The following is a 22,262-nucleotide window of genomic DNA, read 5'->3' on the forward strand; positions in this document are numbered from 1 at the left end:
CCCCAGCTGCAAATTCATATAGAGGCAACAACATCCATCATCAGATGTATGAATGAAATCTGAATACAGTAAAGAACTCCATATAAATTAAACTGACCAAAACCCCCAATATGTAGCACTTTTATAGTGCTTAATATTTTTAGATCAGTGTACAAACTATTTTATATTTTTACACTTCCTTTACACAAATTTTCAAAACTACTACTATTTAATTATATTATTAAATTTAATTGCAAATTTGTTTATTTTTTTAAAGCTGCTTCTAGAGCAGTCTACAAAGGTTCTTGTATAGTTGGTACTATAGAAATGTCATGAGACCTGGAGTTTAGCTTTATACTTGGCTGCATTCCAGGAACAGTCGCTGAACAAGGAAGTGATCCTCTGTGATTTTGTTACTGTGAGTGTGGTAGCTCTACTGTCCTTGTCCTGGTGCAATGATAATTTGTCTTTCATAACACTCAACACTTACATCACACTTTTCACTCTCAGACAGCACTAGAAAGAGCAGCAGCTGTGAAGCAATATTATAGACATGAAAAGTAAAAATAAAATAAAAAATTAAGTGACTTGTCAAAAGTGGCCTTCATATAACCACAGAAATGTAGTGCTAGAAGGGACATCAAGACATCATCTAGTACATCCCCCCTACACTGAGGCAGGATTAAGTATACTTAGACCATCCCCGACAGCTGTTTTGGCTAACCTTGTTCTTAAAAATCTCCAAGGACATGGATTCCACAGTCTCCCTAGGTAACCTGTTCCAGTGCTTAACTAGCCTTATAGAAAGTTTCTCTCAATATCCAACATAAATCCTCCTTGTTGCAAACTAAGCCTATTACTTCTTATCCTATTCTAAGTGGACACTGAGATCAACTGATCACCATCCTCTTCACAACTATCTTTTACATGTTTGAAGACTTATGTTCCCCCTCAGCCTTCTCTGCTCTAGGCTAACCATGCCCAGTTCTTTCAAACTTTCTTCAGATGTAATGGTTTCTAAACATCTTATTGTTGTTGTGCTCCTCTGGACTCTCTCCAATGTGTCCATTGTTCTTAGAAGTTTGGCACCCCAAACTGGACACTATACTCTCGCTGAGCCTTCACCACTAAAGAGCACAGCAGAACAGTTATGTCCCATGTTTTACATACGACATTCCTTTTGATACATCCCAGAATGACAACTGATTTTTTTGAAACAGCATCACACTGTTGACTCATTTAATTTGTGATCCACTATGAACCCAGATCTTTTTCTGCTGCCTAGCCAGTTATTTCCCCTTTTGTACAAGTACATTTGATTTTTCCTTCTTAAGTGTAGTACTTTCAACTTGTCTTTATTGAATTTCATTTTCTTGTTTCAGACCAATTCTCCAGTTTATCAAGATCATTTTGAATTCTAGTTCTGTTCTCTGAAGTGCTTGCAACCCTTTCAGCTTGGTATCATCCCACTGGTCTAACACTGATGCATCAACCCTGAATGTTATCAATGGTGGAAGTGCTAGTGCAATTTTTACCGCTGCACCCTTAAAGCTTTCTCCATCGTTAGTATCAAGGGAGCTGAAATGGTGCTAGCCTAGCAATAGGTAAATTGGTAAAGATTTTCAAAGGAGGTGCAACAAGTGAGTCACTGTCAGGACCAGAATTGCTACTCGGTAGTTCCCACATCCACGTTCAATTCATTGCACCAAACATCCACAATTCAAACACAAAAAAACCCTAGTGTATTATTTCTTTTATACAAACATGTAGAATCATTAACATTGAAATTTGTTAACAATTTCAAACATATACAGATTTTTTAGAAGTGAACATGGAAAGCACTTAATACATAACTTTGTGGTATCTTCTCCCCATTTTGTACATGCACCATAGTACTTACTCAACAGAGTAGGTGTGACACTAGACCATTTAGCAGTAGAAATTTATTGTAATATCTATTCTAATATTTAGAATGTTAGTACTGGGGAAATGATGGATCGATTTTGCTAGCCCAAGCCATAAGCCCCCCCCTGATATCCTTAGCCAATATCGAGCCAAGTCCTTTGTCAGGCAACTCCTGTAAAACTCGCACAGCTTTCTGGGAGTCATTTCCTAGTTTGCAAACAACATACACTGGGAAAGCTGTTTTGCCATTAGTTCTTTGCTTTTCTTCACATATTCTCTTTTCTAAAAATTTCAAACATTCTTCATTTTTTCCCTCTAATTTACTTAAAGGAATATGGACAGAGTGTACAAGACAACAGATGTCCACTTCTACCTGTGGACGAACATCTACCAGTATATGAGGGACTTGCTCATCTAGTAACTTTTTGTACTCCTCTACAGATATCCTTTCTTCACCGGGCAGTAGGCATAAAGTTCTACACTTGTCTGTTGCTGATGAACCACAAAATGCTTCATAATCCTGTAGGCTGGTCATAGTTGGCTTGTCACCACAAGTGGCACAGTCTGGTTTCTTGGGTCTTAACTTGATGTTGCGAAATCTGCCTTCAAGGGCATCGAACATCAGCATGAACTGGTTGAAGGTAGAACCTATTCCTGAAGCTATCTTCAGCACCTCCAAGGCCTGGATGCACCCCATGATGCCTGGCACAATGCCCAGGACTCCCCCATCTGCACAGTTGGTCACGGTCTCTGGTGGAGGAGGCTTTGGGAAGAGACAGCGGTAGCAGGGTCCCCCTTGGTAGTTGTACACAACCAGCTGCCCCTCCAGCCGGAGGGCACTGGCTGATACAAGCGGCTTCCCAGCGAGGACACAAGCATCACTGACCAGGTACCTGGTGGGGACGTTGTCTGAGCAGTCGGCCACCACGTCGTACTGCCGGACCAGCTCCAGGGCAGTGCTGGGGCTCAGGGCTAGGTGGTAGGGCACATACTGCACCGTGGAGTTCAGCTGCCGCAGGGTGGCCGCTGCAGATAGGGCCTTAGGCAGCCCCTCCCTAGCCTCCCCGTGCAGGACCTGCCGGTGCAGGTTGCTCATCTCCACCACATCGTGATCCAGCAGCCCCAAGCGGCCGATGCCGGCGGCCGCCAAATACTGGGCCAGGGGGCAGCCCAGCCCGCCGCAGCCAACCACCAGCACGGCGCAGCGGGACAGGCGCAGCTGCCCTCGCACGCCCAGCTCGGGAAGCACCAACTGCCGGCTGTAGCGCAGGATCTCCGCCGGGCTGAGCGCGGCCCGAGCCCCCAAGGGGGGCAGCTCCGGCCCCGCCGCCGGCTCCTCAGCGGCCTCTCTCACCAGGACGCCGGCCAGCTGCCCCTGCAGGGCGCGCAGCTCCTGCTCCTTCCGGTCTATCTCGGCCCGCAGCCGGGCCGCCTCGCTGAGCGCCATGACCGGAGAGAAGGCCCAAGCAACCCGCGCCTAACCCGGCCCGCAAAGCGCCACGAGGTGAGGGACACTTCCGCTTCCGGCCCAACGCCTTAACCGGTCCGGCGACCGCGGGGCTGCTGAGCCCCACCCGTTCCGCACACGTCGGTGCCACGCGCCGGGCTCGCTGGGCCTTGGCTGCCTCCTTCCCCGAGCGTAGTAACCGCTCCCCTAGTTCCGGGTGCTTTCTGGCCCCGCCATGGCCGCGGCCGGCCTGACCCGAGCTCGGGATAAGTACTCGGTGCTGCTGCCCACGTACAACGAGCGCGAGAACCTGCCGCTCATCGTCTGGCTGCTGGTGCGGAGCTTCCACGAGAGGTACCCGGGGCCCGGCTTCCCCCGCCCACCCGTGCCTGACTCCGCGCCCCCTCCCGGGGCCTGCCGGGCCGCGCCGCCGCCCCCCCTCCCCAGCACGGTGCTGCGTGCTCGCCGCGCAGCCCCGCGGACCCGGAGCCTCTGTGCGGGGATCCCTGCGGGGGCTGAACGTGCGCTGGCAGAGCGCGGCCGCCGGCGGGGACGGGCCCGGCCAGCCGAGTTGCGGAGCCCGGCTTGGCCGCGGGTCGGCTGCCGTGGTAGCTCGCCAGGCTCCGGCCGTCGGGACAGCTGCTGCCGTGTGAGCGCTCCGCATTAGTAACCTCTCCAGCGTCACAGCAGCGGAGGCCAGGTTTTAGCGTGGCTGTTCGGGTTGTGGTAGCGCCTAAGCCAGGCCCCCATTGTGTCAGGGGTCACACCTGTAGAACAACGGCGGTGCCTGCCCCAGGAAGCTTACAATTAAGTGTTCTTCACTTCTCCTGGGCCCGCTTTTTGGAGCTCTTTGGCTTTTCGCACAGTTACACGCACACACACACAAACACATTTTTGAAAATCTGAGCATAAATATTCATATAACTAGCTGGTCTCTGTCCATAAGAATTTATAAAGTACTAGCAATAGCCTAGAGGGATGATAAAGTCATTCCTGGTGTGAAAACGTCTGCATTCTTTCTGTTAGCAGTGGAAAGTGCATCTAACAGTGAAGAGTTCCTTTTTTCCCCACTGATTATTTAGGGAAACAAAATTACTGTAAACAGAGTACAAATCTGGCATTTGTAATCAGCCCTGCACTGCTATGAGGAAAAATTACTAGATCAAGGGATCAGTGATCCTTTTAATATCCAGAGTCTCACAGGCTTGGGACTATAAATGAGTCTTGTAGTAAGATGATGAACAGGCTGGTACTGTTTCAATTTGCTGTGAAGCAACTGTATCTTAAGATGCAAGTAAAACAGGAGTACATTAAAATATGTCTCTAAAAGCTGCAACTTTTTGTATTTTTGCTGCTAGTGGACCAATCTGCATTTTTTTCCCTCTGTTTCAAGCCTTTTGAAACAACATAGCTGCTGAAATTGGCTTCCCACGTATTCATTTCAAAATAATTGTCATTTCAGTGGAAGCAACTTTGAAATTATAGTCATAGATGATGGAAGCCCAGATGGGACATGGGAAGTTGCTGAACAGTTGGAAAAGATATATGGTTCAGATAAAATTGTGAGTGGTATGGTTTTTTTTTCTTTGCTTTTCTTTTTTGTTGGATAGAGAAGTATTTAAAGTGGTTAGAATGGGGGTTAGAGTTGGGGCTTCTGGGTGCAAGACCTGGCTTTCTTTACATCCCTGGGCAATCTGTTTTAATTTTTGTGACCCAGTTTACCCTACAATAAAATCATAGACTCATAGAAGTGTTTTACTAAAAGAGCTCTTAAGAGGCCATGATGATAAATGATGAGGATAGTAATAATAGTAGCCTCACAGGGAATATTGTGAAGCCCCATGAATTAATGTTTACAAAATGTTTTCAGTACTTTGTGCACATGCACCCGGTCAAAGAAATTATGATGATTGTACTTTGCCTGGGCATATTTAAAAGGGAAGATAAGGAGTAGATAAAGCTGAATTTTACTTTCTTTGGCTGCGGGTGTGAGTAACTAGGCAGATGTATGTTAGTCTATTCTTCATAATTTACTTCTAAGTAAATATACTAATTAATATGAAGAACCTTCTAACAGGATTGTTAAGGGTTTCTGTTCTCTGTACTACTCCAGAACAATAGCTTGGAATAAAGTGAAGTATATATGATGGGGTAAATATCACTTTAATTCATTCAGACTTTGAGTATTTACAGATGCTTCCTTTCAGTGATAAAAGCACATAACCATAATATGGTCTGAGAACTAAAATTTCAATTTCATAGTGTTCTGAGCAACAAAAAATGTAATATGTTTTATCTCCCTCTTTCCCCCACCTCCTGGGTCCATTAATTGACAGTTGTAAAGTTTCATTTTCTGGGACTGAAGTTTAAGATTGTGTTTGTGAATTAAAATAATATTTTTAAAGATTGTGTAAGGATAAGTGTGTATATGGAGTTTGGAGTTTTTTGTTGTATTTTCTATTGCTACTTTGTATAAAACAGTTATACCGAATGCAGATCACTACAGTACTTGTCTCTAAGGCCCCCGATCTTGCAGTTGGATCACATGAGCTGACCCTTGATATTGCGTGGAGTCCCATATAATTCAGTGGAACTCCATGCAGGCATAGACATCTGCTTACCCTGATCTAATGCCACGAAAATAAGAGAGCATCAGTAAAAATCAATTATGATTTCTTTGTAGTCCAGTTTTCTTTGCTTCCTGAAATTAATTGTAGGTAGTGAGCAAAATCAGTTCTGACTGATGCACAAAGGTCTATATTTAAAAAATTTGATGGTGCTTCCTGTTTACTCGGTAGTAACTGTATCCTGGTCTGAGGAAACTCCATTACTGAAGGTCAAGAAGTTTACTTTTGATTTTCTAAAATTTTCTGAGAAACAGAGGAATTGAGATTCCTACACAGAGTCGTACAAAGATTTTTGGGAAAAAGAAAAGAGGATAAAATAACCACTCTACAGAAGTTCTAATGGCAACTGACTTTTACAGGAGGTCTATCCTTGTTCTCCTTTGGTTTTCACACTAATGTTTATAATCTCACAGGCACTTATAATGGATCAAAAGAAGCCAAGATTTTCAAATCAAGGAGTCTAAAGTTAGCCCATAGTCCATATTTGGTTCACCCTATTCAGTGAGCACCCACCAACTCTTATTAATGTCAGTGGGAATTTTGAGGGGCTCAGCATTCTTGAAAATCAGACGGGAATCTAAATATGGACTTGAATGTCTAATGTTAGACTCTTTTTTAAAACAAAAAACCTTGGCCTAGGAACCTAGACCTATGAGGTGCTGAGCTCCCTCTGATGACTTACTGATGATTTTCAGTAAGGTAACCGACTATTAAGCTGAATTACACTTGTGTGTAAAAGTGTATATTCAGTACTGACTATTTTAAGTCACTCCAAGAGTTTGCTCAGATATTACCTCTTAATGTTTGTCGCCCCACAGAATTGGTGGGGGGGAAATTGTGTGTTCAGCTTTGTAAGAGGGTATTTCAAAAAGTGGGTATTGTGGGAGGAGAGGCTTAAGAAAACAGCCAGAATGTTACATAGAAGTTCTTCAGTAAAATTTAAAATAGATTGGCTTTTAATCTAGTTTATATATCCAGTTAATATGTTTCTGTTGAACCTGTCTTTCCTTAGGTGAATTTGATTCTGTGTAGTATCTAGATATTTAAAGGAAAAGAATCACTCTTTCAATATTGGTTCAGCATCTTGAGCTATGTAATGGTGGGATGTCACTGAAAGTGTGAGAAACTGTAGTCTCAGCTAATAGAACTTTATTAATTTATGACCTAATTTCCCCAAATATCTTGCAGCTTCTAAGGCCCAGAGCAAAAAAGCTGGGATTGGGTAAGTACTCATTAAGCTTCTGGTTTAGAGTAAAACTTCCTGCAATCTGTTTTGTTTGGTTTTTAGTTTTAACATTCCATAGGAGGAGTCATAGTGAAACCCTCAGACAGAAATAAACGTTTTCATCAAGTAATTATAAGCAAACAAATGTGCAGTGATTAAAAAACCACACACGTTATATTATAGTGAACTTACAGCAAGTTCCCCACAACCTCAAACCTTCAAATTGTGGTCTTGGCCAGTCTACATAGTAGCAGGAAAACAGTTACTATGCTTGTCCTCCTTCCCCTGCTTCACCTACTTGTTACGCGGTCAGGTCCTAAATTTAAACAAGTTGCCACTTGTAGATGGGCAGACTGCTGTGCCCACATGGTACCCCATTGACTCAGTGAAGTCACTAGGGTTCTGCGCAAGTGTAACAGTCTACTCATGTGCAGCAAATTGCAGAACTGGGATCTTAATTTGTTAAGGTCTTCAGAGCAGGAACTCTTTCCTACTGTGTGTTTGTACAGTGCTCATTGTGGCTTGAATCAATTTATTGGGACATGCTGGTACTACTGTAATTCAAATCATACATTTCCCTGAATGGTCCAGTCATGCAAGGGAGCACTATCCTCCCCTATTAAGTTCAGTGTGAATTTGAAGTCTTTTAGGCACATTACAAGAGTTCCTTATCACATACCAGGATGTAGTCCTAATTTTGAGGCCAATCCTGAACCACTGTAATCAATTCTAAGATTGCTGTGAATTTAAATGATCAAGATTGGATCTTCTGTAGCTCCACCATTGCCTCATTACTACTACTCAAGGAATATGCAGACCATGTCTGTTTTTCACTGTTTTTTTTTAAAAGGCAAAAATTAAGCGTTTGATAATTTTCTTACTCAAATGAAAACATACTGGGGGAAGGTTAGTCATGCCAGATTTCTTCACCTCCAGTAATTGAAATGGAAAAAGCAATGGAACACAACTTACCTACTTGACTTAATGAAAATCAGTATTTGTCTCTTACTGAATCTCTTGACACCTCCCTCTCCCACAAGCTGGTGAAGTATTTCCAGTGCCCTGTTTATTGAATATTGTGCAGTTAATCTACTTGTCCCACAGGAAATGTTTAACTATGGCATGTGCCAATACCCAAAAGGAGAACAAAGTTCTAAATCTTGATACTGAATTGTCTGTATTTAAATTCACCTTTTATATCAGATTGCATTTCTCATTTAGATATGAGCCCTTAAAAAGCCTAAGTATCTTTTATTTTCTGCCTAATATTTATCTTTACCTTGGTTGTAATCCTCTGTTCCGTGTTTCAAAGAACAAAATCCTATATTTATTTATATTTATTAAAATTGGCTTGGTTCTGGGTTTTTAATGCACCCTGTCTTTCCTGTAATAAATATATTTACCAATTATATACACTGCATGGATCAGCTACATTCCTGGCTTGTAATTTTGCAAACATCATGAGAAGGAAACAAGAGATGAGCTGTTCATTAACTAGAAGTAGAATTCCCTGTGTAAATGCTTGATATGGGCACCAAGGTCCACGTCTGGATGCATGCTTTTTAAAAACTGACATCTACCTTTTGGAAAATTTCTAGGAGGACGGCAAAGTTAATCTGAGGTAATGAAGAGCGGGTGCCAGATTTTGATTTCAGTTATGCCATTGTAGCTTTATTAGAAAAAATGTGGACTTAAAACAGCATCACTGAGATCAGAAAGTGGCCTGCTTGAGGAAAAACTTGGATACCTTAGCTTGTTCTGTCTCTTATTGATATAGATGAACTGATTCACATAATGTGGTTAAAACAAAAAAAATGTAAATTGAGGAAGGAAAGATTTTAAGCTTAGGCATCAGATGGAGCATTTTCGTAAATGTTGACTGACTGAACAAAGTAGAAGTTAATAAGAAGTATGTTTAAGGTCAATGGTAAAATTTTCAAAAGCATGTGAGTTAGTTAGGTGAGTAAGTCTATTTTCAAGTAGTTTAGGCACTGTGGAAAATCTTACCTGTATTGGCTATCCATTTACCAAGTCATGTTTTTCTGGTTATTTCTACTACAGTGAAGTTTGTCCTGCAAAGTTTTAGGCTTTTGGAATCTAGTACTGAAATTATTGGAGAAACGGCAATCTTCAAACATTAAGATGATTTTTATATCCTATTTTTTAAAACAAAAAACCTCAGGGGTATTTACTTAATCCACATTTGTAATATAATTTTGAGACTTTGTAGAAAGATTGAATTTGGTTAGAGGCCTGTGTGCATGTTAAGATAGTGATGAAATTATTTCTATGATGTCTTTATCAGGCACTGCTTATATTCATGGAATGCAGCATGCCACAGGGAATTTCATTATTATTATGGATGCGGACCTCTCCCACCATGTAAGTTTTTATATCTTGTGTGGTCTTTTTTTTGTAAGTGTTTTTAATTAATTGTTACTGACTGTTTTTTCTTTTTCTTCTTTTCCCACCCATCTGCCTGTTTTCAGCCAAAATTCATTCCAGAGTTCATCAGGTGGGTACCATTTTTAATATTTGGAGTATAACTTTTAAGCTGTTGAAGTTACATGTTAGTATTTGAATACCTTCCATTACTGTATGGCTACCTCCATTTGAATACCTTCCATTACTGTATGGCTATTGCATCAGAAAAACTGTTTCAAGGCTTAGCACCAACTGCAACAAGAAATGTAGTCAGGGCAAGGATTTGGGTGGCTCTGATAAGATCCAAATATTTCTAAAGTACCAGTACCACCGACATAAACTCCAGCAAAATTCCCATAGACTTCAATGGAAGTTTTATTTGCTTAAGGACTACAAGAACATGTCTTTAAAGGAAGAAAGAATGTGTTACTAAGCACTTATTTTTCTTTTTAACTGGTTTTACTTTGAAAAGTAACTTAGTAAAAATGGTATCTTCTTACTCTACAGTTCTGCTTCAAGTGTGCAGTTAGCATTAAAGATGCTGAGTTGAATGACTAAATAAAGTTTTTTACTCCTGTTGTCCTTGCAGGGGCTAGGATAGTGGAGAGAGAGAGAGCTGGATTCTAGTCCTGCTAGTGCATCATCAGTAGATGTGTTTAATAAGTTACACCTTTGCAAACTAGTTAAAGGCGATGGGGTTGCACAGGTGTAATTGAGGTGGAATTTAGTTTACAAGTGATGATGCACAAGAAGGAGAGATCCTAGCTTAATTTTTGCAGGGCTTCCAGTTCAAAGAAAAAATATCTTTTGTACTTGCACACTGAGGATATTTGATACTAAGTCACTGATAAACAATAACCATGAAACTCCGCAATGGAATTATTAATTTTCAGAGTAGAACCAGACTTTAAATTTTGTGAGATAGCTAGATAGAACAGTTACAACTATTATTTATCATTTTGAGAGTAGAGGTATATGTGAAGTTAAAAGATCAGTCAAAAAAATTTAAAGACTAAAACTAGATTTTATTTTACAAGAACAGTCCCTGAACAAAAGTTTTGTTTTCCACAATGAGTCAGTGATCTGTTAAAAGTTGCAGTACCCAGTTACAAAATAGAGTTAACTCTCACTAATTATGGAAGATTTTTTTTCCTTAACATTAAAAGTTGTATCAAAAATAATCGAGAGCAAGTACCTTCAAAGTTAAGGGTGTCACTCTGTTTATAATTTTCCTCTTTCTGGGATGTAATGCAGAAGATCTCAAACAAAGGATTCTATATAATATTCTGAAGAGCTATATACAGTGAGGGACGCAGGATGATGTCAGACTTATCTTTTAATTTCCTTGTTACTGTCGGTTTGTGGTGGTGGTGGTTAAATATTTTAATATGTTGTTTTTTTTAAATCTCCATTTTACATTGGAGTCTAATTTTTCTTTTTCCTTTTTAAAATAAGTAGGTCTAGATAAATTATTCATGAAGCAGTCTTTGAAGTTCTATGAGATGTTCTGAAATAGTCCTGCTTTTTAAGAATGTAAAGAGAGTAGTTTAAAAAGGTATATAAATGTAACCAACATAATTATCGCCTTCATGCCAATTTCTATCCTACCTTGTTTGAAGGTCTATACAATATAAATTTGCTTTAAACTAATACAGTGACTTTTCATGTTTGAAATAAATTGTATTTCCTGAAGAAAGCAAAAAGAAGGTAACTTTGACATTGTGTCTGGAACTCGGTATAAAGGAAATGGAGGTGTGCACGGCTGGGATTTGAAAAGAAAAATAATCAGGTTAGTATTTTTACCTATATATTTGCGGATAAGAAAATTACTGCTCAAATTTTTTTCAAGAATTTCAAAGAAAAGCACACTCAACCGATAAATCATCATGCCTTTCATCTCTGGGACTCCCCCTTCCTGGGAGTTCAAATTGCAGTTCTGCGTGAACTGGATTACATCTCAAATGACTAGGAAAGAATGTCCAGTGGTTAAGGCATTATAACATCAGACTTGGGAAACCCAGCCTTAATTCCTTGCTCCACCAGAGACTTGCCCAGGATCATACACACAAAAGTTACTTAGCCTCTCTATTCCCGATTCGTAAAATTAGGATAATAGTACTTCCCTACATCCCAAAGATGTTGAGAATAAAGATTGTGAGGCACTAAGATAAAACAGTGATCAGGGGACATATAAGTAGTTTAAACAGAACAGTACTTCTCATCACAAAATCCTATTTAATAATAGAATAGAAACTTATATGCTTTGACATTTTCTGGATAAGAGAACATCAAGAAAGAACTTAATCATGTGATCTTTTTGGGGAAATTGGACTACTTAGGTCAGAGTTGGAACACTACTGTGGGTAAATCTTCACTGTATCAATTTGGAACAGTTTTTGGCCTTGCCACCTATAGAACACTAGCTTCTACTGCTACATTTCTTCAAAGTTCATAGGTGTGTACCTTTATATTGAAAGGCTGTGCTGGCCTTTCCCCCAGACAGTAAACCACTTTCTCTGTTTTTGGTTATAATATTGTCTTTCATTTATTAAGCGTTATCTAACATAAGCTTTCATGTTAAAATTTATTACCAGTCTATATAAACCATTCCTTAGATCTTGCCAGAAAGTCTAATACAGTTCTAACCATAGACAGTTGGAAATCTTCTTTTTCCTAAAGAGAAGACAAAATAAAAATGCTATAAGTCACATATGAACATGAGATCAGCTTCTGAATTCTGTGGTGGACTTGTAATCACTGAGGGCTGAATCAGCAGGGGTAGATTTCTTCTCCCCCCCCCCCCACCCACCCATATAAAATCTTGCTCTTCTCGAATGTGTCTGAGGTCTGTTCACTCTAAACAAGTCTGAATCAGTTGGCCCTCAAAAGAATTGGGAGCAGAAGCCCTGGTGTCATTTTGAAAAGGAGTTGGCACCACACCTATTATGTTTAGGGTTTTTTTTATTTTAATAGCTAGAATAACTACTCATCTTTTTATGAGAGACAAAGGTGGGGAGGTAATATCTCTTATTGGACCAACTTCTGTTGATGAGAGTGACAAGTTTTTGAGCTTACACAGAGCTCTGTGTAAGCTTCAGCTGATGTGGGTGCTTTTTCCTCTTGGATTTAAGTCAGACCCCACAGGAACTGATGAAGATAGAACAATCATTCTTAGATTGGAAACTGTGGTAGAGTTTAGAGCGATATAATATTGCAGCCCGGTTAAATCTGAAGAGAAGAGCTGCATTCTTTGAGAGGGACTACTTGTTTGCTAGCTAATTGGATAAGGTAAAAACTAAATGGGAACCCCAAACCAAGAGTTGGATACCTCAGAATAAATGGAAATGCTTTTTTTGTACACTTCAAACAATTCACATCAGTCTCTTAACTTATTAATAAGTTTCTGATAATTAAAAACAATCAGAAATGGCAGGATGAGTTATCCTCATCTTCCTGCCAACCAAACCAAACTGACTAGAGCAAAAGCCTGGAGGAAGTGGAATGTACTGATTCCATTCATATATTGGCTATATATAATTATTGTCTAGTTTCCAAAGTGTGCTTGGAGCTACAGAGTTATATGTGAAGTCATGCCCCCTTACAGTTGTGAGACTTTAGGAATGACTTGCCCACAGTCACAGAGGAAATCTTCCTGAGCCAGGAACTGAACACAGATCTTCTACATCTAAGTTCAGTGTCCTGTCTGCTAGGCCATCATTCTCCTCCCCTTACAGGCGAACATTATCCAAGCAGAAGACTAATCTGTCTAAAACTATATTGCAATATAATTTTAATTGCAGTTTGCTTTACAGAGCAGTATAATGTGTGGTTGTATATGATAATTCTACTATAAACATGTAAAAGGATAGTAAATCTCGCTTTTAAAAACAGTGTTTTGTTTTTTAAAGAACATTGTTATCTGTATATTCACTTCCAGTTGAAAAGCAAAATGTGTATTTACTGATGTAAATGTTTTTTACTTCAAATTCCACATTTATTAATCCAGTCTAGTGCAGTGAAAACCTATTTAGCTATATAACTTTCCATATAAACCAATAAAATCTTGCCTTTTTTATGTTAAAATGGTAAATTCTTTTATGGAAACCCTGCTTGTGCTTTCTAAACTTTTGTTTTGAGTGGTTATTGACATGCATATCTTCTTTGACAGTCGTGGTGCCAACTTTGTCACTCAGGTTTTGTTAAGACCAGGTGCATCAGATTTAACAGGAAGTTTCAGGTACATGGCTCATTTGGTTTTTTTTTTTTTTTTTTTATAACTATGAGGTTGTATTAAAATTTTCTCAATTGTTATCCAAGAATATGTAGTGGGAACTATGACATCTATTCGAGTAAAGAAAGATGGATTGGAGTTATAAAACTTTGTAGTGACTATTTTTAAACAGTATTTATGTGGGTAGACTGCTAGTACAATGCCTGTACATGTTATCTTTGTATCTGAAATCCAAAGTTTTGCCACAGGTTTCGATTTCATTTCAATTTACAGGTTATACAGAAAGGAGGTCTTGCAGAAACTAATGGAAAAATGTGTTTCTAAAGGATATGTCTTCCAGATGGAGATGATTGTTCGAGCTAGACAGTTAGGATACACTATTGGAGAGGTACAGTAAAAGCATAGAAAATCACATTTCAATTTTATACTGTAAATGTGGGTATGGGCTATTAGAAGCAAAGAAACTGCCGAGCAAGAACTCCTAGGAAGTGTCATTGCAGCTATGGGCTGGGATTTTCAAATGAGGCTAAGGGGGTTATGATCGCAACTTTACTTCTCCAACATAATTAAATCCCACACTTGCAATCATAGCTGATTTTTTTTTTTTTTTTTTTTTTGCCACCTTTGACTCACTCTTCAGACCTTCCCCTCCTTCTTCCACTTGTCTCTCTGTGCAGGATCTTGCATATTTCTTCTAAGAGAAAATTGACAAAATATAATATGACCTTCTCTGTCCCCTTGGTTTGCTTTTCCTTCTCCTCCTGTAACTCTCTTTCCTCCTTTTCTCCTGTCAGATGCAGAAGTTTCTCATCTGCTCTCTTCCGCTAACCTCTCCACTTGTCCCAGGGTCCCCAACCCATCCCAACTCTTGATCTCCCTTGCACCTACTCTTAGCTTCCATTGTCCGCTTGCTAAATTTTCAAACCTCTTTGTAGTTTCTCACAATTGGAAGGAGCTCTCTGAAAACATCCGCAAAGTTACTTCATAATCCTCCTTTAAAATCTCCTTAAAACTCTCTTTTGCAAGGATGCCTAAAAAATACTTGACAACAGTTAGGCTGCTGGTACACTGATATAACTGCTGATTATGCTGACCAACAATGTCTTATTGTTTGCTTGTACTTCCCTCTTCTGTCTGTCTGCCTCCTGTCTTATACTTAGATTAGGGCAGTGACAGTCTTATGTTCTGAGTTTGTATAGTGCCTAACACAATTGGGTCCTGGTCCATGGTTGAGGCTCCTAGGTGCTATGGTAATGCAAAAATTAATGATGATAAATCCTCAAGCTCTAGGCACTCATGACACATTTTAAAATGTATAAATGTAGTTTAAATCATATATATTAGAACCATACAAATATTTGTTGTTTCTGACAGATTCTTCCTGGAAATGCTTATCTAGATACAGATCTTTAAGGCCCTGATTTTCAGAAAAATCAGGCACATAAATGTGCATGCAGATTGGGTAATTGCAGATGCTAGGATCTAAATTAGGCACGTTTGTGTGTATGTGTATGCTCACACCATTTCAAAATCTGCATGTGAAGATTAGGATTTCAGTTCTGTGCATACTTTAAAATTCAATAGTAGTCAAAGTTTAATATGACATAACTTGGCCATGAAAAGAAAAAGATAGTTGAGCTCTACCAACTCAAAAGAGAACAGTTGTGTGGTGTGTAGCAGAGTTGGCATATGCCGTACCTGGATGGTCTCCTATGCGTCTGTTTTATTTTGCTGCTCTTTTGTACTAGGTGTGAAATTCACTTCAGTGCACAGGATGCACACTCTGGTGGTATCAGGGTTACAGCCTTTGCACTATGTAAATCATCACCATTTAAAAATATGACATACTCTTGAACAAGAAGGTGTAGTCCAGCAACAGTTTAAGAGGTAAATTCTAATTCTGTAGAGGAAATTGTGCCCTAAGATACCATGATTTTGTAGTCACAAGCCATCCAACATGTTCTCTTTTCACTGTTCATAGAATGCCATGCCACTTTAAGCATCCTGCACTGACTTCCTCTCCAGCATGGAGTTACTGATATTTTTTTCCTTCCTATCCCAGCTAAATATAACTGTTGAGGTGCTTGTCAATGTTGTCAAAGGGATCCTAGTGAGAAAGCTAGGGGAGTTTGTTGGATGTCTTAGTTTATGTTCTTCTTTGGCTAGCTGTTCTTGTTGTGAGAAGTAGAACTGTATCTACCAGATGATTGCCTTGGCCTCTCTTTTGGCATAGGCAGCTGTGCCTGGAGATGAGACATACTCAGTTCTGGCACAATAACAAGGGTGTGGTGTGTATTTATATTACACATGCCAGCTGATTTCTGATTGAAACTGCCAGTTGAGTGCAGATCCAAATTTTTTATTTTATATGCTTCTGCAGAGATAATTTTGTTGAATTTGGGCCCTGGAGTATTCTTATTTTACACATGCTTTTCTATTCGAATATTAAGAGTTCTTATAGAATTTTAGGACAGGAAGGAACCTTAATAGGTCATCTAGTCCAGTCGCCTGAACTGAGGCAGGACTAAGTATTATTTAGACCATCCCTGACTGGTGTTTGTTTAACCTGTTCTTAAAAATCTCCAATGATGGAGATTCCACAACCTCTCTAGGTAATTTGTTCCAGTGCTTAACTACCCTGACAGTTAGGAAGTTTTTCCTAATGTCTAACCTATGTCTCCCTTGTTGCAATCTAGGCCCATTGCTTCTTGTCCTGTCCTCTGTGGATAAGGAGAATAATTTATCACCATCCTCCTTACAACATACTTTTACGTACCTTGAAGTCTATGTCCCCTTTCAGTCTTCTCTTTTACAGACTAAACAAACCCTATTTTTTCAGTCTTTCCTCATAGGTCATGTTTTCTAGACCTTTAATCATTTTTGTTGCTCTCCTCTGGATTTTCTCCTGTTTGTCCATATCTTTCCCAAAGTGTGGTTCCCAGAACTGGACACAGGACTCCAGCTGAGGACTTACCTGTGCTGAATAGAGTGGAAGAATTACTTCTTGTGTCTTGTTTACAACACTCCTGATAGTACATCCTAGAATGATGTTTGCTTTTTTTGAAACAGTATTTATTACATTTTGACTCTCATTTAGTTTGTGATCTACCATAACCCCCAGATTATTTTTTGCCATACTTCTTCCTAGGCAGTCGTTTCCCATTGAGTATTCCTTCCTAAGTGTAGTACTTTGCATATGTGCTTACTGAATTTCATCCTGTTTATTTCAGACCATGTCTCCAATTTGTCAAGATCATTTTGAATAGTAAACGTGTCCTCCAAAGCGCTTGTAACCCCTTCCAGCTTGGTATCATCCGCAAACTTTTAAAGTGTACTCTATACCATTGTCCAAATTATTTATGAAGATATTGAATAGAACCACACCCAGGACAGATCCCTATGAGACCTTACTCAATATGCCCTTCCAACTTGACTGTCAATCATTGATAACTACTCTCGCTGTTTTCCAACCAGTTGTGCAACCACTTTGATAGCTTCCTCTATGCTATATTTCCCTAGTGTGCTTATGAGAAGGTCATGTGAATCAGTATCAAAAGCCTTACTAAAGTCAAGATGTATATCATATACTGCTTCCCCCATCCACAAGGGTTCTTACCCTGTCAAAGAAGGATGTTAGGTTGGTTTGGTGATTTGTTCTTGTTATCTTCTAGCTGCTTACAGACTGATTTATTTGTTCCATTATCTTTATGGATACCAAAGTTAAGCTGGCTTGTCTATAATTCCCTCGGTTGTGTTTATTCCCCTTTTTATATTTGCTCTTTTCCAGTTCTCTGGGATCTCCCGCATCCTCCATGAGTTCTCAAAGAAAATGGCTCAGAATCTCTTCAGCTAGTTCCTTAAGTATTCTAGGATGTATTTCGTTAGACCCTGCTGACTTAAAGACATCTAACTTGTCTAAATAATTCTTAACTTGTCCTTTCTCTACTTTAGCTTCAGATCTTATCCCAGTTGCGCAGATGTTCACTATGTTAGTCATCCCATTGCTGCTAATCTTTATGGAGAAAACTGAAACAAAAAAGCATTTAACACTTCTGCCATTGCTCCATTTTTTTCTGTTATTGGGGTTCCCTCCTCATTGAATGATGGGCCTGCTTAGTCCTTGGTCTTCCTCTTTCTCTAATGTATTTATATCATTCTGGCAAAATAATGGACAGAAGTACTTGGGTGAAGCAATATGTTTATAACCTTTCATGAACGGCAAGTGAATTTGGACAATGTTTGTATAACTGAAGGAACTAAAAATTATGTATTTTAAGCAACTTTTTTTCTAAGAATAATATAACAGCTTGTTGAAGATCCATAGACCCAAGTGGATGTTGCATACCAAATGTGCATTGATTACAAGTACTGTATACAGCTCTGTTATGTCAGTGAAGTTGAGCAGAAGGCCACTTCATGATCCCCCCTCTTTCCAATGATGAGGAATTGATGTTGGAGCATCAAGCAAGTACTTGTTTAATTCTGCCACTTCCAATTGTGGCAATCTCTGCCTAAACCACCTCAATGGACATTTGCCTCACTGACCCAGAGGAGATTTAGACAAGGAGGTTGGTTGGGACTTCACAGGATGTTGTGAGCCCTTGGGTGTCCAGTTCACCGATCCTGTCTTTGAGAACAGTTTGTTCAGAAAACTCAGTGGCTAATGATAGAGTAATATCTTTAGACTTGTCCCTAGGTGTGATCCACAATACACTCTAGTATCTCAACCGTGAGACACACTTAAGACTGATGGTAGAACAGTGATGATAAAGAAAGCAGCATGATCCCAGATATTTGCCCCATTTCCCTTACAAGTGTGTTCTCACAACTGTAGGTAAAGTGCTGGGCATTCCTCTAAGCCTTTCTCTCTGTTTCTGTGGCAGCTCTTAATGTAGTTATCCAGGAGGGAAGCTCACTTAATCAGGGCTGTGAGCTCAGGCAGCAGCTCGCAAACCTAAGCTGCTCTTTTCTTCTCCTTTTACTCCTGAGGCACTAAACAATGAGAGCACAGGCAGCCCAGATGTGTATGAGACTGTTAATGGACATCAATCCTATGCAACATGTAGCCTTCTGGTGACGGATCAGAAAGGGATTAAAAAAAACAAACGACAAATCCACACTAAACGGGGAAAAAATGGAAGACAAAAAAACAGCACAGTGAGACCAGACACAACTATACCTGGCACAGCATTCAGGGACATCAGAAGATGGCATTCATCCACAAATCAATTGCTAGGAGAGGCTTCAACAACAAAAGTTAGGAACCACCAATGCAGATTCTACCCATCTTTGGAGACTTCAGGTGTTGTTGCTAAGTCTCTGTCAACCTGAGTCTTCTATTCTGGTCTCTGTGTGGAAAAGCACAGTAGCTTTGCTAACACAACCAGCACACTACATATTTAAATCTGTAATAGTTTCACTTTTTAAATGATGATGTGCTGTGTTCTGAACATACTGATTGTGTTAAATGTAACAAAATGCATAATAGATTTAAAGCTGTGTTTTCTTTATATTAATGAAGTTAAATTCCTAAAATAATTAGAATAAATTGTTCTTGTGGTTTTTGTTTTTTAAACAGGTTCCTATATCATTTGTGGACCGTGTCTATGGTGAATCTAAACTGGGAGGCAATGAAATAGTGTCTTTCTTAAAAGGACTGTTAACTTTGTTTGCAACTACATGATAAGAGCTTACCCTAAGTTAATTCTTATTTAAAATGCAACATTCTCATGAGTTAAATTTAATTTTTAAAATATATTCAATTGTGCAAGCTTGCTGCTTTGCCTAGTGACCAGGAAACCCATCGCCTATTTGTGATTAAGTGAACCAACCATAATAAAGCAAATAAACTGTATCACAGAATATTATTTTCAAATTAAATGAACTAGTGTATTTATGAACAATGTATAATAATGAAAACCCATGCAGTACTGTTTTTCGTACGAATAAGAAGTGTTAATAAATTAGACCACACTTCAGTTCTGTGCTATACATTTTTGTTGAAAAGTGTCATGATACCTCTTCCTATTACGTGCATGAAAATTATAAAGTGTGCAAATTAGCAAGAGCCTGCTGTATACAGAAAGATGCAGTTTTTCTAAATTGTATTCTGACAAAATATTTTTTTCTTTATTCCAGACTAATACTGAAAATTTCAGTCAGACATACTGTGTTAAGAATAATACACAAATAAATCCAAATGATCTTTTGCATAAAGCTTGGTTGCATGCTTACATTATTAATTTATCATCTTATTCATGTTGAAGTTAAAGATGGCTTTAAAAGAAGAGGAAAGTAACGACAGAAAAAACAGGATTTATCTTATCTTTGCCTTGTGGTTTGTAGATAATTGGGGTTTTATACATACTTGTACCAATAGCTGTCCCTCTTTTTTCCCAACAAAAGTCTACATAGAATGTCAGAAAGACCATTTTTACAAAACTTACAGGGGAGCTGGAGAAAAGTAAGACTATGTAAAATGACACAATGTTGAGTTGCTTAGGAATTTCCTAATACAAATGCTTACAGGGACTTGTTTTTTGTAAACATGCTATTAGACAGGAGTGATAGAAACAGAAGCCTCTTTAAAACAGAAATATGAAGATATACAAATGTGGACTACTCTAGTTTTTTGTGATTATAGATAATTTTTTCTTTAACGATCTGATACTCTTTGAACTTTTATTTTTTAAAAAGAGAGACCCATCCCACCCGAACCCATGGTGACACAGGCCCCAATTCACTTATCTCTGAAATCAATAAAGACCCCTCCTGTTGACTTCATGTGGGAAGGCTCTAACCAATAGTTCTCCATGCAGAAGTTGTATTTTTTCTAGAACCTGTTTAATGAATTTGTTGAACCTGTTGAATGAGAGCATAGTTCTATATTTTTTCGATGTTTCACTGATGACTTTTAGGTGGTGGAAACTTCAAAATCCTATTTTGTGGAGTGCAATCAAACATTCGTGGGGGAGGAGGAAAGCAGAGGATACTGCTGTTCTAAGAATGTTAAATATAATTAAGACAAGTATGTCTCAGCCTCTGAAAAGAATTGGCTGTAAAGTACAAATACCAAATTATATGTAAAATAGAGTACTATCTAGTTGTGAATTGTAATAGAGTGTATAATTGGTACCAATAAAAAATACGTTCATTAGAAAAATTAGAGTGGGGGGAGACAAAGCAGCCAAAGAATGCAATAAAACTTCATTAAATATAATTATTTTTATTTAATTGTTTGCATTCTTTTATCTTGGTAGATATAAACATCTGATCTATGGTTCTAGTTAACAAAATGGAACACCAGAAGGAATGTTAGATTAATTCACACTTGGGATATTTACAATATAAATAATTTCTAAGCAGCATTTTATCACTGGAAGTCTACCATATATTGGTGTCATAGCCTCCTTAAAGTTGTATATATTCCAAAATTTTACTTAGTTTAAAAGTTTTGTAAGAGTTCAGAGGAAATAATATTAATAATCAGTTATTTAAAAAAAAAACAAACCATTTGTGGTCACAACTTTTTTAATTTAATTGCAGTTGGATTTGACTTAGCCATCCACCTTGTAATATCTTGTCTGTATATCACATTTCTAACAAATTATATCCATATTTATATACTTTCATTTGGTGCACTCTAAGGCCCTGATCCTGCAAAGGTGGGCAAGCCTAATGAAGTCTGAAATGAATAGGATCCACCTATGGACATCTTATTTGCAGGATCAGGGCCCAAAACATAAAATGTTTGTAACTACTTTTATATTAAATTATAGGTCTTTTTACCTTACACTCCAAAATATTACAGTTGTTTCCATGTCACCGTAAAGCTTTAAAATGAGCTAAAACGTATAATGGGGGTACAGTGAGATCACATTTTTTCTCTAGGTAGTTTTATAGCCCACTGGTGATGAAGGTATACATTAGGTCCTGAAGGTCACTATTGTCAGTTATTTGTGATCCAACTGCAACACAGTGTGGCCTAGATTTTAAATTTGTGTTTAATTGGATTTTTTAAAAATGTGTGCACCTGACTTGTGCATACAGTTACTGCAGTTTGCTTGTGAAAGGTAGGTGTCTAACTGGTCATGTCTTTGTCCAGTTTACTTGATTATCAGTGCAAGTGTGGTAATTGTGTGTGCAAATTAGGCTCACAGGTGCCTGCACGTTTTTGTTTGCAGAGATGTGAAAATTTGGAACAAAATCTCTAATACTGGTGCATAAAAGCAACATTTATCTATATAGAGAACTTTTCTTACTTTGCATATTAAGTGTAAATTAACTTTTCTTACTCTTTTTACAAAGGGTGGTATTGAATAGCATGAACCAGTAGAAAACCTCAAAGGAAAAATTATAATACTTGCCCCATGCTATCAGTGTGTGGGTGGGCAGATAATGACCTTTTTGAAATGACAATAGAAC

General features: G+C 38.8%; 2 protein-coding genes across 6 annotated transcripts; one reads left to right on the forward strand and one right to left on the reverse strand.

Annotated features, from left to right (window-relative positions):
- Window positions 1–593: 593 nt before the first annotated feature.
- MOCS3 (molybdenum cofactor synthesis 3) lies at window positions 594–3,423 on the reverse strand. Its single transcript, XM_074969984.1, has one exon. The coding sequence runs from the start codon at window positions 3,329–3,331 to the stop codon at window positions 1,955–1,957; it is 1,377 nt and encodes a 458-aa protein (XP_074826085.1). The 5' UTR covers window positions 3,332–3,423; the 3' UTR covers window positions 594–1,954.
- On the forward strand, window positions 3,424–21,022 carry DPM1 (dolichyl-phosphate mannosyltransferase subunit 1, catalytic). 5 transcript variants are annotated; one of them, XM_074969986.1, is made up of 9 exons: window positions 3,424–3,685; window positions 4,794–4,893; window positions 7,147–7,180; window positions 9,489–9,565; window positions 9,673–9,698; window positions 11,301–11,396; window positions 13,776–13,844; window positions 14,112–14,226; window positions 19,417–21,022. In XM_074969986.1, exons 1-9 carry the CDS (start codon window positions 3,567–3,569, stop codon window positions 19,519–19,521), a joined length of 741 nt encoding a protein of 246 aa, XP_074826087.1. In that variant the 5' UTR covers window positions 3,424–3,566; the 3' UTR covers window positions 19,522–21,022. The 5 variants fall into 5 exon arrangements, with proteins under 5 accessions (XP_074826087.1, XP_074826086.1, XP_074826088.1 ...); XM_074969985.1 differs by lacking the exon at window positions 19,417–21,022 and adding an exon at window positions 18,828–19,393; XM_074969987.1 differs by lacking the exon at window positions 19,417–21,022 and adding an exon at window positions 18,828–19,396 and having other exon boundaries at window positions 3,539–3,665.
- The last annotated feature ends 1,240 nt before the right edge of the window (window positions 21,023–22,262 follow it).

This window comes from Natator depressus, chromosome 13, assembly GCF_965152275.1.
Source record: "Natator depressus isolate rNatDep1 chromosome 13, rNatDep2.hap1, whole genome shotgun sequence".
In the NCBI taxonomy this organism is placed as follows: Eukaryota; Metazoa; Chordata; order Testudines; family Cheloniidae; genus Natator; species Natator depressus.

Excerpts from the sequence above, each read along its gene's own strand:
- MOCS3 (XM_074969984.1), bottom strand. The coding sequence starts at position 3,331 with ATGGCGCTCAGCGAGGCGGCCCGGCTGCGGGCCGAGATAGACCGGAAG.
- DPM1 (XM_074969985.1), top strand. The coding sequence starts at position 3,567 with ATGGCCGCGGCCGGCCTGACCCGAGCTCGGGATAAGTACTCGGTGCTG. Across the intron at positions 3,686-4,793 it reads GTGCGGAGCTTCCACGAGAG|TGGAAGCAACTTTGAAATTA; the intron begins GTACCCGGGGCC and ends TTGTCATTTCAG. Across the intron at positions 7,181-9,488 it reads AGCAAAAAAGCTGGGATTGG|GCACTGCTTATATTCATGGA; the intron begins GTAAGTACTCAT and ends TGTCTTTATCAG.